Genomic DNA, 14,505 nt, shown 5'->3' with positions numbered 1-14,505 from the left:
AAATTAGTAAAGGTAATGAAATAACGATTTAGCTGGCGGCGTAATAGTTCAGTCAGTCAAGATAAAGAAACATGTAATAAGTGAGTGGGAAAGGGTTGCGTTTGAAACTCATTATGTTTTTTCTTAACAACTCTATAACCGTGGCTTCTATCGGAAAGGTATCCCAGTATGAAATTAAACTACATTAAAATTGAAACTTCCTGGCAGATTAAAACTGTGTTCCCTACCGAGACTCGAACTCGGGACCTTTGCCTTTCGCGGTCAAGTGCTCAGTGCTCTACCGACTTTGATTTTTTTTATTTTTATATAAGTGCTCTACAAATTTTTTTTAGATAAACAAATAAAAACCTCTTGGGTATGAAAATAAAAGACAACGTTCTTCATAAAATAACAGAATATCCTTTGAAAACGTAAAACATAAAAGGTAGCTATATTTCCGCAACGGCCTTCTTTTGTATTTTTTTGTTTTTTTTTGTTAACATAAATGAGTATACAGTCTCACCATCAGCAGCAAATTTTTTGAGCACAAGAGAAAGAGAACAAATAGGCTGCAGATAGAGAGCTAAGTGTGAAAAGGATAAACATGTGTAAGGAGAAAAAAAAAACTTAGAAGAGGAGGAGAAAAGAGAAGTGAAATAAATAGGAATACTTTCCGCGCCATGCTCCACTTTGGCGCGCCAGTAGAACAAAATGCATTCTATCATTGATCATTGAAGGGGAACGTGGGATCGTCCAGTCTGGGCTGGCACGGTTCGTTGAGATTCCAGCTTTGAGGCGGGTTGGTGAAAATGCTCTGTAAATAGTTCGCGAAAGTGGCCCGATAGTGTCGATGCCGGCGAAGGGTGTGGTGATGTACTTGGAGGCGTGTCTAAAAGTCCGCCGGATCGACGATGTCGTCCCGGAAGAGGTAGTTGACAGCCATGCCACTGATCCATGTAATGGCGTGCCACTTAGCCGATGGAAAGTAGGTCGTGTCGGGATGTATCAACATAGTGGGAGAAACGTGATGTGGTGGTAACGGAGGTAGAAAGCCACAATCTTCTGTACGAGGGTCCAGACAGCTGCTGCTGGCCCACACTCAAAACGATGTAAATCTGTATCTTCGACATTGCACTTGAGGCACAGGGGTGAGTCCACCAGTGCGATGCGATGCAGTTTCTGTCTTGTAGTATACTTGCCGTTGACTAGAAGGTACCACATAGAGGTGGTGTCAGTGGTGTGATATGGTTGGTGGATCGTTTTCCAAACTGTAGGCCATGAAACCTGGGGGTGACGTGTTTCGACGGGGTTGCGGGGTGGAGACTTTCGGAGAAGGCGGTAGATGTCGCGGGTGGTCGTCTTCCTGGTCCTGGGGAGCTCGGTGCATATGTAGCTGTACTCCAAAAAGAAACGGCCGATATGTGACATCGGAGGTGGGATGTGTGCCAAAGACGTCGGTGGGCGTCTCGAAACAGGTGCGAGCTCGGTGGTCAACATTCCAGTAAAACTAGCATTTTGGCTTTTCCATAACCGGAGCATAGTATTGGTGTAAAGTGCCGTAGTCCTGGCTCTCACATTAACCAGCTCGAGGCCACCATCCCGCTTCGGTAAGGTGAGAGCTTCATACTGGACTTTGAAGATGTGTCCAGAACAAATGAAATAGCCGAATGCCGCCTGTAACCTGGCCGCCATTGTCGCAGTGATGGGCAGAATCTGCGCTATATGGGGTATCCGAGCTGCCAGATGGGTATTGACGAAGGTGACCCTCTGGCACATATTCAGCGGGCGTAGTATGTGATTTTGTATGTTGGCCCGGATGCGTTGCAGCAGCGCCCGAAAATTGATCGCCGAGGTGCGGCGAATGTCTCGCGTGTACACCAATCCGAGACAACGAAGGGTGTCCACCAGTTGAAATGGAACTACGCTGTCTGCGGGAAGGCCGCGGCCGATCTTCATGGCGCATGATTTTGCCACGTTCATAACGCTTCCTGCCCCTGCACTGTAACGGGTAATCCACTGCATCGCAGCTTGGACGTCAGCCGCTGAACGTACGACGAGGGCCAAGTCGTCCGCGTAAGCTCGGCAGCGGAACATATGATCCCGGAGTGGAATACCTGTCAAACGTCGCCGTAATCCGCAAATGAGTGGTTCCATCGCAATGGCATAAAGCACCGTCGACAAAGGGCAACCCTATCGTACTGAGCGTTCAATCCGTATAGGTTCTGTAAGTCTGCCGTTGACGAGAAGTCTGGACGTTGCTCCACGAAGGAGCCGCATAATCACTTGCGTGAACGTCGGGGGAATTGCCATTCGGTCCATCACTGCGTTGAGGAATGCATGATTGACGCGGTCAAACGCTTGTTGGAAGTCGATGGAGATTAAAGCGCCTGGCAGTCGCGAGTGTGTTGCCACAGCGATCACATCTCGATATTCACTGAGGGCCGTCTGTATATTACGATCGCCGCCTAAGGATGTTTGTTCGTAGGAAACAATGTCCCGTAAGACACGTTTGAGTCGCACTGCTAGAAGGCGTGTAAAAATCTTGAAGTCCGAATTAAGTAACGTGATCGGCCGATAACTGTCGAGTCGTGTTCCTCCTGCGGGTTTCGGGACTGGTACAAGTAAGCCTTCCATGAACATTGGTGGCGGGTTCGCCGCGCCGGACAAAAGTTCCCAGTACATGTCTCTCCATCGTGGCATCATCAAATCTTGGAAGGTTCTGTAAAATTCGAGAGGTAAACCATCCGGGCCGGGAGATCGATTCAGAGACCCCTTGGCCACAGCGCCTTGGACGTCGTCGGTGCTCACTTCAGCAGTCAGGAGGGTTGCAGCTGCTGCGTTTAGAGTACCAAGTGTCTCCTGGGCAACCTCAGCAATGGCCTCTGCACCGGCAGGTACTTCTTGGTAGAAAAGTCTATAGTGCGTTGTGAATGCATCCGCAATGGTAGCTTGCGAAGTCAGCCGTCGTCCATCAGGTAAGTCTAAAGTTGTCATTAAAGCCTGTCGGCGTCGACGAACATTTTGAACAATATGATGCATAGAAGGGTCTTCACCGTTAATCCTGTCTTGGCTGCGGGCTCGTACAATGGCTCCCTCTAGACGGCATCTGGTCAAGGATAAAATCTTTGCCTTGATGCGTTGAGCTTCTTTGAGGCGATCCGGGGATGGAGGATGATCCATGAGTTCACGTAGAGCGCTATAGTAGAAATCAGTTGTATGGTGATTCCACCTGGCTTTGGCTCTGCCATAGTGTGTCAATGTGCGTCGGATGGCCGGTTTGGCGCACAGCAACCACCACTGCAGTGTGGTCTCGTAACGCATAATGCGTTGAACACAGGTGTGCCACGTGTCGGTGACCTGTTGTCGACATTCTGGGTCCCGCAGTAGCGCGACATTGAGTTTCCAAGGTCCTGCACTGCGCCATATAGATTGTCGACGTAGGTTCATGGTACAGATATAGATGTCATGATCCGAAAAGGCAGACGGCCAACGTTCTGCGTCGAGGAGAACTGATTTTAGAGCGTTAGAGATGTATATTCTATCAAGTCGGCTGGCGGAGTGGTTCGTGATGTGTGTATACCCCGGGCGGACGCCGTGTACCACTCGCCATGTGTCGAGGAGACAAAGGCGGCGGACGAGGAAGCGAAGTTCGGGACATGTGGTGAAATGGGAGTATTGGTCTGTGCGCTCGAGAACACAGTTGAAATCTCCACCTACGATGAGATGATCGTATCGACCGAGGAATAAAGGCGTGATATCTTCTGCGTAGAACTGGGAGCGATCCCTCCGTTTATCAGTGCCCGATGGGGCGTAGAGATTTATGATTTTGAGTCCTTTAACTGTTATGGCCACCCCTCGCGCTGTTGGGAGGTATGCGACATCGGAAACTGCAATTCCTTCTCGGAGGAGGATGGCTGCGCCTGAGTGTTCCATAGCTGCAGGGGTGGCGTACGTCTCATATCCTTAACACCCAGTCCAAGTCGCTGTCCTCAGTGCTTGTAACAGGGCGATGTCGATGTCCGCTGCTCTTAGCGTGTCACGGAGCAGTTGAAGTTTAGCGTGGGAGCCGATATTATTAGTACTGATAGTAGCTATTCGGTACGCCTGATGGGAGATCCGTGCTGCCGATAGGTTCGTAGCTGGTGAAGATTGTTGTGGTGGATAATGGAAGTCCATAGAAGTCGCAGGAGTCGCCGTAGAAACTTCCCCCGTTTTAGTGTTGGTCTAACGGAGAAACAGATCTCATTTCCGCATCAGATGGAGGTGGAAAATCCGTGTTATCCGCCCATGAAAGGTGTCCGACAGGTTTGACATCGGCGAGAGGTGGCAGCGCTGGCCGAGTCGCCTCAATGGCGTCGGTGACAACAGGCGTGCTATGTTCCATGGCTTCTGGGCGCGGGGTTTGCGCACTATCTCTGTTGGACGGTTCACCGTCTTGTGGATGACGCGTCTCCGTGGCAGACGAGAAAGTGTTATCGTGTTCTCCGTCGGAGTGATGTGGCATCTCTTCGTCCTGCGGAGGGGGCTCAATGGTCGAGTCTGATGTCTTGCGGCGTTTTTTTCGTCGTTTGGGCGACTTCTGCTTTCGGCAATGAGTTTCGGTGTCTGAGGAAGGAAGAGAGTCACGTCGTTCCGGTACAAAAGCCGTATCCTTGTGATCTTCTATCGGGGGTGTGTCCGGCTGTTGGACATGTTCACGGGTGGCATCGCCGGTGTCAAGGTGCTGGGACGCCTCCGGGTGTATCGGACCAGAGAGACGCTCATGAACGGCGTCTTGTGAGGGCTGGACGTGCAGTGTCGCCGCATAGGAGACTGGAAGGGTGGTCGTGATTCTGTCGGTGTTCGTATCGTCGGGCCTTAGTTGTGTGATGCGGCGTTGCAGGCATTCATTACGGACGTGGTCTTCTTTGCCACAACCGGAACATGTTCGAGGTTGTCCGTCGTAAATGACCACCGCACGGCAGCCGCCGATAGAAATGTACGATGGAACGTGCCGTTTGAGATCGATTCGGACTTGTCTCACACCATTAACCACCGGATACGTCGTAAACTGTGCCCGTGTCTCGGCTACGTGGCTCTGGACTTTTCCGAACGGGCTTAGCGCCGCGATGACTTAATCTTCATTCACCTCGAAAGGCAGTTCGAATACACGGACCGTCCGAAGGCCAAGTCCTGCACGGTCGACATCCACAGGCCCGACGTTTCCGTCGGAGTGCCGAAATTTTAGTCCGTGTCGCGTCCTTTGAATGATCTCGTTGCAGGCAGCGTCGGAAGTCATCTTAACATAAACGACGCTGCTAATGATCGATAGGTGTATGCCGATGAGTTCGTCACGCGGGATCTTCACGTCTTCGCGTAGGAAGCGTTCGACGGCCAGTGCTTTGGGTCGTGCGTATTCGTTTGAGAAGGTGAACTTAAGAGTGTTCTTCCTGTAAGAGTTGGCCATTACAGCTTGTTCGACTGAGAAGCGCTGTGACGAGGAAGTAAACAAAACACTCCGCGCGCGCAGCGGCGTGGACGGCCGAGCGCGGTGCGCACTGCTGCCCTGTCGAACGCAGACTGACGTCCATCTGAGCTACCCAGGCACGACTCAGGACCCCTCCTCACAGCTTTACTTCTGCCAGTACCTTTGCACTTGCCCGCGAAAGGCAAAGGTCCCGAATTCGAGTCTCGGTCGGGCACACAGTTTTAATCTGCCAGGAAGTTTCATATCAGCGCACACTCCGCTGCAGAGTGAAAATTTAATTCTGGAAACATCCCCCAGGCTGTGGCTAAGCCATGTCTCCGCAATATCCGTTCTTTCAGGAGTGCTAGTTCTGCAAGGTTCGCAGGAGAGCTTCTGTAAAGTTTGGAAGGTAGGAGACGAGGTACTGGCAGAAGTAAAGCTGTGAGTACCGGGCGTGAGTCGTGCTTTGGTAGCTCAGATGGGAGAGCACTTGCCCGCGAAAGGCAAAGATCCCGAGTTCGAGTCTCGGTCGGGCACACAGTTTTAATCTGCCAGGAAGTTTCATATCAGCGCACACTCCGCTGCAGAGTGAAAATCTCATTCTGGAAACATCCCCCAGGCTGTGGCTAAGCCATGTCTCCGCTATATCCTTTCTTTCAGGAGTGCTAGTTCTGCAAGGTTCGCAGGAGAGCTTCTGTAAAGTTTGGAAGGTAGGGGACGAGGTACTGGCAGAAGTAAAGGTGTGAGTACCGGGCATGAGTCGTGCTTCGGTAGCTCAGATGGTAGAGCACTTGCCCTCGAAAGGCAAAGGTCCCGAGTTCGAGTCTCGGTCGGGCAGACAGCTTTAATTTGCCAGGAAGTTTCATATCAGCGCATACTCCGCTGCAGAGTGAAAATCTCATTCTACATTAAAATTCCTACAAAAAAGGGCCCTATTTATTTTTCTCTGGGATTAATACCCTGAAGAGAGCGATAGAATACTGAAAACCTCGTGCTATGCGCATGCGTTGTGATTTAGACCGAATTGAGGTAGTTTCCCGACTTGATAGACGACGAGTGTCGTCTCGACACCCTCTACACCACTGCGGTACGTTCTAAATAGTTATGGCGCACACCCTGTGTACTGTCATTCTAAAATATGTTTTCAGTCGTTGAAGAACACAGTTGGAAATTAAGTGTTATTTGCTTATTAATCGCGTACTAGCAATTTTAGCGAGGCTGTGGAAAGCAAAGTTGTCACGCGTGCACTTTGCAGAGCCTACGACAGTTGCTTCGCGTTCTGAGCTGAGCCATCACCGACCCTCTGCTTGGCGGCTCGCTAACACATTCCACACCGTCCAGCTAGAGACCGCAGTCATCGTCTGCGGAGACAGAGGAGGCCGCTGTATTCCCGAGTTGACGTCCACAACGCACTGTCTGCAATCTCTTTGACACAGTGGAGAACGCCCTTCGCTGTCTTTCTTCCAGAGAAATACTCAGTTAGGAAAGGATGTACTACTGTTTAAAGTGTACTGGGACATACCGAGATATTTAATGGACGAAGCCTACTAACCGAAAGTCTAAATGAATCCGGACATGTGCGATATTTTCACAATTACAGAAATTTTAGACGTATCCATGGCAAGGGGTGTAGCACTCTTTTAAAAGTATGATGAGACTCTTACGAGGCGACCCAAACTGCATAATGCAAAGCTTCAGTGTTCCAATACCTGAAATTTTCTGACCTATTGAAGTTGTGTGCTAGAATGCCTTCCATTTCGAGGGCAATGATGTTGCCAACTCTAGGGGCATCTTCCATGCACCAGAAACTCTCTCGTACATCCCAAACTCCACAGATGCTTTCCTGCGTGCTTTCAAAAAATGGTTCAAATGGCTCTGAGCACTATGGGACTTAACTTCTGAGGTCATCAGTCCGCTAGAACTTAGATCTACTTAAGCCTAACTAACCTAAGGACATCACACACATCCATGCCCGAAGCAGGATTCGAACCTGCGACCGTAGCAGTCGCGCGGTTCCAGACTGTAGCGCCTACAACCGACCGGCCACCCCGGCCGGCCCTGCGTGCTTTGCTGGCCTGTCATAACACTCGTGGGAGAAGGGATAGTACAGATGTCTTAGACGCAGCCTATAGTTCATTTTCAGCAATGACGCGGACGTCAAGGTTTACACCTCTGTGCTTCAGCCTTTCGGGGCTATGACGTTCACATCAATGCTGATCGCATAGCGATCGCAGATCAGATTACCAGTATAATCTGCAGTCACAGAAACTGTTTGCAAGGAAATGGCATCAGAGCAAGCATCCTGTCCGCGAAGCTGCACCTCGCAACTCATCAGTGGATAATCTGCTGCTGACAGTGGCAGAGTTCTAAAGCGACAAGAACGTGGCCAATCAATAGTGCTGTTTATCTTCTGCAATATTGCTGTTCGCGTTGGTCACAATTGCCTTGCGAATATGGACTAGATGTGTTCAAGAGGGCCATACTCATACAGGATCTGAGCGGCCCCGTGCAAGTGCTCGACAGAACAGGCATGTTGCTCGCTCGCTCGTCCACAACTTGCAGGCACGGTGCTGTGAATGGCCTGTACGCCGTACAAACCAGCAACCTTTCTAACAGCAGTGCTTTACCAGCGCTTAACCTTGAAGGAGTTATACAATAAGCAGACGATAGAGCTTCAATCACGCCCGCTGCCCAGGCCAGCAGGCGGCAGGGCGATCGCAGCCAGAGGTCGCTGGCCCAGAGCACCTGTTCGCCTCCGCGGAGTATACGGTCGCAAATACACACTCATCAAAAAAAGTTTTGCATCTTCCCGGTTCCCAGAACTCCTGAAGGTAGACGTTGAATGTGGATATTGTATCACAGACACAGTCCCTTTGACTGTTCAGAGATGTCACTAAACCCCATCCAAAGATGTAAACAACCATGCATGAGCAGCGCCTATTAGACGGAGGGGGTCCGACAGCCGGTCTGTTCCAGTCACTCCACCAGAAAGGAGGTACAGGGCTCGTGTTGTCTGTAGTTCAACCATGTCCAGACGGTCAATACCGCGGTTCTATCGCGTCCGCATTGTTACTTTGTGCCAGGAAGGGCTCTCAACGAGGGAAGTGTCCAGGCGTCTCGGAGTGAACCAAAGCGATGTTGTTCGGACATGGAGGAGATAGAGAGTGACAGGAACTGTCGATGACATGCCTCGCTCAGGCCACCCAAAGGATACTACTGCAGTGGATGACCGCTAACTACGGATTTTGGCTCGGAGGAACCCTAAGAGCAACGTCATCGTGTTGAATAATGCTTTTCGTGCAGGACGTCGTGTCATGACTGAAACTGTGCGCAATAGGCTGCATTATGAGCAACTTCACTCCCGACGTCCATGGCATCACTTTCTCTTCACCGATGAGTGTCGCATATGCCTTCAACCAGACAATCGTCGGAGACGTGTTTGGAGGCAGCCCGTTCGGGCTGAATGCCTTAGACACATTGTCCAGCGAGTGCAGCAAGGTGGAGATTCCCTGCTGTTTTGGGGTGGAATTATGTGGGACCGACGTTCGCCGCTGGTGGTCATGGAAGGCGCGTAACGGCTGTACGACACTGCCATCCTGCGACCGAAAGTGCAAGCATATCGGCAGCATATTGGCGAGGCATTCTTCTTCATGGACGACAATTCGCGCCCTCATCGTGCACATCTTGTGAATGAATTCCTTTAGGGTAACGAAATCGCTCGACTAGAGTGGCCAACATGTTCTCCAGACATGAACCCTATCGAACATGTCTGGGATAGATTGAAAAGATGCTGTTTATGGATAACGTGACCCATCAACCACTCTGAGGGATAGTTGGCCGGTTTGGCCGAGTGGTTCTAGGCGCTTCAGTCTGGAACCGCGCTACCGCTACGGTCGCAGGTTCTAATCCTGCTTCGGGCATTGATGTGTGTGATGTCCTTAGGTTAGTTAGGTTTAAGTAGTTCTAAGTTCTAGGGGACTGATGACCTCAGATGTTAAGTCCCATAGTGCTCAGAGCCATTTGAACCAACTGTGAGGGATCTACGCCGAATCGCCGTTGAGGAGTGGGACAATCTGGAGCAACAGTGCCTAATGAACTTGTGGATAGTATGCCACGATGAATACAGACATGCATCAATGCAACAGGACGTGCTACTGGGGATTAGAGGTACCGGTGAGTACAGCAATCTGGACCACCACCTATGAAGGTCTCGCTTTATGGTGGTACAACATGCAATGTGTTGTTTTCATGAGCAATAAAAAGGGCGGAAATGATGTTTATGTTGATCTCTATTCCAATTTTCTGTACGGGTTCCGGAACTCTCGGAATCGAGGTGAGGCAAAACTTTTTTACATGTGTGTAGTTCCCTTAGTATCTCTACGAGGCTGGGTATTTACTGCAGCGTAACGCCACTCCGAGGCGTATTTCGTAGAGCTTCGGGCCAGGAGACCATTGCACCTGGAGTTCTCCTGTCAGAGTCTCGACCGGAGCCTTCTGTACGTACGACGCCGTACCACACCAACCGCTGCCGACTGAGGGAGCCCCAGGATTTCGGTTCTTCATCGGAGACGATCAGAAACTTGGTATCGGCCGTCGACCTTCAACATGTTATTTTATTCTGCTTTCAGGTGAATATTAAATTGTGACTGATTCGTCATTGTAATTTTCAGCCTAAGTCCAGACTTGTGTAAATTCATTGCAATCACGAACTTCCGCAAACTATTATAGTGCCTAACTTTTCTCCAAAGGAGGAGTATTTTGGTTTACATACCTTCCAATAAAACTATTCTACATTGTTTACGTTGGATGCGTTCTCATTGTACCTCAGCTGCGAGAAGAGGTAGCACAGGTCATGTACATGACCTGGAGTCAGGAAATGAGCTTGTTTGCAAGAAGACAACTAACCGGACAGATTGTGCGATGACGTTAAAAGCATCACCGACGGGCAAGACGGCGATCATAGCTGGCGGTTTCCCTTGACGTGGCAGCTGAGTTGCACCGACAGTGGTGGCACACAGCAACGATACTGGACGCCACGCCTTATTTTCAGTTCTGTCCACGTCGTCACCATGGAAGTACCCGAGCGCGTAGGCCTCCGAGCAGAACAACATCGACAGATTGTATTCGAAATCGGTATGATGGTATGGAGGTACCGCTGAGTACACAACACGGTTTAAGGCTACAGTTATGTAATGCTTTGTAAATGAAAGTTCCGCCATTTGACTGTATGCATTGTTTATTCTACTGTAAAATCATGATTTCGGTCTGTGGCGATTTTCAAGAACTACAATGTTGGGTGTGATCAGACTTCTATGAAAGAAGTCATAGTCGAAATATATTATATACTAGTATAACCAAGTTTAATATATTTTGACGGTGATTTCGTTTATAGAGATCTGATCATGCTCAACACTGTGGTTCTCGAAAATGGCCAGAGGCCGAAATCGTGATTGTACAATAGACTGAACGATGTATACACTCAAATGGCGGAACAAAAGGGAAAAAAAAGCCGATCACCTCTGATTCAAGTAGCCAGTAATTTGGTAAGCAGCCGGTACGTGTCTGACGTGACCAAGATGGTGGCTGTGACCTATCCTCGAGTTCTCCATGACGCTACCTTGCAACAGGATAACCCAAAACCGCACGTTTCCCACACTGTCTAGACCTGCCTTGATGCAGAGGCCGTACCCTGAATCTCTGACCCAGTGAAAATATATGATTATGCTTCGCCGGGAAACTGGCACGCCACCGCTCGCCATGCATTACGATTGATGAATTCTGGCCCTGAGTTAAAGCATCATGTGATCCGAGCTCAGGTCAGTGGCCAGCTTGACTAGAGCCGTTGGTGTAGCTAGAGGTGGCAGCTCTATGTTCTAAATTTCACATCCCGTATTCCTCCAAATCTTCTATAAAATTATTTCGCGTTATTCCTACTATACGGTTTGAATTTTCTTATTTTAGGACAGAACGAGCGATTTGTTTTACTTGATGAAGGCATCCTAAATCCAAGATCGCATAAATATTTCTCTACTTAAAATACCCGGTTTCGACAGACTTTGCTGTCATCTTCAGGTATTAAAAAATCTTTTTTTTATGAAAGATTTTCATTTTAAGATAGACCTTTCCCCAAGGTATCATGCTGTTTTTTTATCCTCATGACAGCTTGGCGTGACATCCATCTTAAAATAAACACGTTTCATAACAAAAAGGTTTTTGTAAGACCTGAAGATGACAGCAAAGTATGTCGAAATCGGCTGTTTTAAATTTAAAAAAAACATTTATACAATCTTGGCTTTAGAATGTTTTCAGTTACTATTCTGTATCCGCACGACTAGTAAAATCTTGTTATTTGCTGCCCTACCTGGTGTTGTAATTATATTGGCCAGCAGTGCCCAATGACGGTGTGACGCTCCTTGAAACCAGAAAAAAGGCGTGTTACTTGTCTCATTATTTGCAACGACACGTAGGCGTCATCAGGCGCAGACAGGCCGGCTTGCCTCGGAGCGCGCCCGGTAGACTTAGGAGGAGGCGGTGCCGGGACAGGCTGGCTGGCTGGCTCGGCTGCCGCCGCCCGGGCGGTCCGCGGCCAGAGAGATTACCGCCGCGCCGGCTCATGAATCATTCATTGCGCGCACGCATCAGCGGCCGCGCGGGGCTGCCGGCCGCGCGGCTCTGTTTATTTGCGAGCCCTGCCCTCCACAAGGGGGCCCCGCGGCTCGGCAGCCGGGCGCCGCGTGAAATACTCTGCTTTACGGCCGTGTCGGCAGCGTTATTTACTAATTCCGGGGTGAATTGGAGTCAGCGAGAGCGATAACCTCTAGAACAGTGTGTAATCTCTGCCTCCGAGTCTCATAAAAGCGAAGATATCTTTGGCTTCCGACCGCTTGCTGCTCTTCGAAGTACTCCTAATATTTACTGAGCTCACAGTGTGTGTGTGTGTGTGTGTGTGTGTGTGTGTGTGTGTGTGTGTGTGTAAATGTAAACAGCTTTTCCTGGACTAGCACTTTCGGGAGAAGTGAACTGAAATGGCATTTAACTCCCGATGGGAATCTGTAACTCCTGATAATGCCTGTTAGTTTTCTCTTTCAAAAGTTAGCATTGAACTAATATTTACGAACATTTTGCTTTCGAATAATCGTGTGTAGCAAACTATTTGCTTTATCAGTTAACACATAACGTAAGTTATGATACGTAAAGTATCACTTCAACTAAAGTTATACCTATTAAAATGCATGGTGTCCACGTACAGGTTTGTGTCGCCTACTTTTTTATATCCAGGAATCGTTTATGATACAATTTTCAATGAGAAACTTCTATGACTGCATCAGGAAACAATAATGTTGTATAATTTTACGTGGGTTGGGTCCTCAACGTTCATATACGAGGTGCGTTTGAAAATTCCGTGCAAAAATAAAAACTACTTACGTGTTTGGGGTAAATCTTTTTTATTTTTCGACACACTCTCCTTTTAGACTTATACACTTCGTCCAACGCTGTTGTAATTTTTTGATCCCTTCCGAATAATAGGAACTGTCGAAGTCTGCAAAATAGCTATTAGTTGCTGCAATGACCTCCTCGTTTGAATAAAATCTTTGTGCCCCCAACCATTTCTTCAAATTGGGGAACAAATAGTAGTCCGAGGGAGCCAACTCTGGAGAGCAGGGGAGATGTGAAACGAGTTGGAATCCTATTACCATTAATTTTGCGACAAAAACTGCTGAGGTATGTGCTGGTGCATTGTCGTGATGGAAAAGGACTTTTTTGAGGTCCAATCGCCGGCGTTTTCCTTGCAGCTCGGTTTTCAAACGGTCCAATAACGATGAATAATATTCACCTGTAATAGTTTTACCCTTTTTCAGATAGTCGATGAGGATTATACCTTGCGAATCCCAAAAATACAGTCGCCATAACCTTTCCGGCCGAAGGAATGGTCTTGGCCTTTTTTTGTGCAGATTCTACCTTGGTAACCCATTGTTTAGATTTTTGTTTGGTTTCAGGAGTATAGTAATGCATCCACAGTGTCGAGAGGACTCTTAGAGTCCTGCGGATTCTTCCTGAACAGCTGCAAACCATCCTTGCAACACTTTACACGATTCCGTTTTTGGTCAAGCGTGAGCAATCGCGGAACCCATCTTACGGATAGCTTTCTCATGTCCAAATGTTTATGCAAAATATGATGTACCCGTTGATTCGAGATGACCACAGCACTAGCAATCATACGCACCTTAACTCTTCTGTCATCCATCACCATATCATGGATTTTATCAATGATTTCTAGAGTCGTAACCTCCACAGGGCGTCCAGAACGTTCACCATCACTTGTGCCCATATCACCACAACGAAAATTTTGAAACCACTTATAAACTGTTCTAATCGAAGGTGCAAAGTCACCGTAATGTTCAACAAGCTTCTCTTTAGTCTCCTGAGGCGTTGTGCCTTTCATAAAGTAATGTTTAATCACCACACGAAATTCTTTTTCGTCCAGTTTTTGACAATCACTCTACTACTAACTAAACATGACCTCAATACGCGTCGGTGGTGCCATCTCTAGGACTTTGCACGGACTTTTCAAACGCCCCTCGTAATTAATGAACACTATCGTTCCCCATTACGGCTGTCAAGGAATTTACTTTTTATTTATCACTATTGTAATCTGGAGTAATACAACAGATCGTAAGAAGTATATTACTACGGTGGTTTTTATCTGATTGTGTGGACACCGTTCGTTTTCGCTTGATACTTGGGCTAGGGGCTGCATTTATGGTTGTGTAGTATTTGTATTTGAGACTTTTGCCTGAGACTGAGTACTATTACTTGTTATTGCAGTCGCAATAAATGAAAAATAAATCATTTGATAGCCGTAAATGGAAACAATCATGTTTAATAATTACTGCTGTGTGGTGAACATTTTACTGTTTTGGGAGTGGATCCGGTAGCGGCGAGGAACCTCAGCCACTGTGTGGACATTTCACTAAAGTTCGGTAGTGAACCGTGCCACCATCACGAGGGCGATCTACCACTCAACACCGAACACTTGGACAACCCGTCAACTCGGCTACTCAGCCTCGTGTGATTCTGAC

At 48.3% G+C, this 14,505-nt stretch overlaps 1 protein-coding gene and 1 non-coding gene across 2 annotated transcripts in view; one reads left to right on the top strand and one right to left on the bottom strand.

The window, feature by feature from the left end:
- LOC126262654 (laminin subunit alpha-1) overlaps positions 1–12,040 on the bottom strand; it is a 429,094-nt gene extending 417,054 nt beyond the window's left edge. The window contains exon 1 of the mRNA XM_049959424.1: positions 11,923–12,040. Within this exon, the coding sequence (XP_049815381.1) occupies positions 11,923–12,040 (118 nt within the window). The remainder of the gene's footprint in view (positions 1–11,922) is intronic.
- On the top strand, positions 6,189–6,263 carry Trnas-cga (transfer RNA serine (anticodon CGA)). The gene has a single exon. It is a non-coding gene; the product is annotated as a tRNA-Ser (tRNA).
- Positions 12,041–14,505: the final 2,465 nt, after the last annotated feature.

This window comes from Schistocerca nitens, chromosome 6 (genome assembly GCF_023898315.1).
Source record: "Schistocerca nitens isolate TAMUIC-IGC-003100 chromosome 6, iqSchNite1.1, whole genome shotgun sequence".
Lineage (NCBI taxonomy): Eukaryota > Metazoa > Arthropoda > Insecta > Orthoptera > Acrididae > Schistocerca > Schistocerca nitens.
Note: the sequence above shows the minus strand (reverse complement) of the source record. Positions and strands in the feature narration are given on the sequence as shown.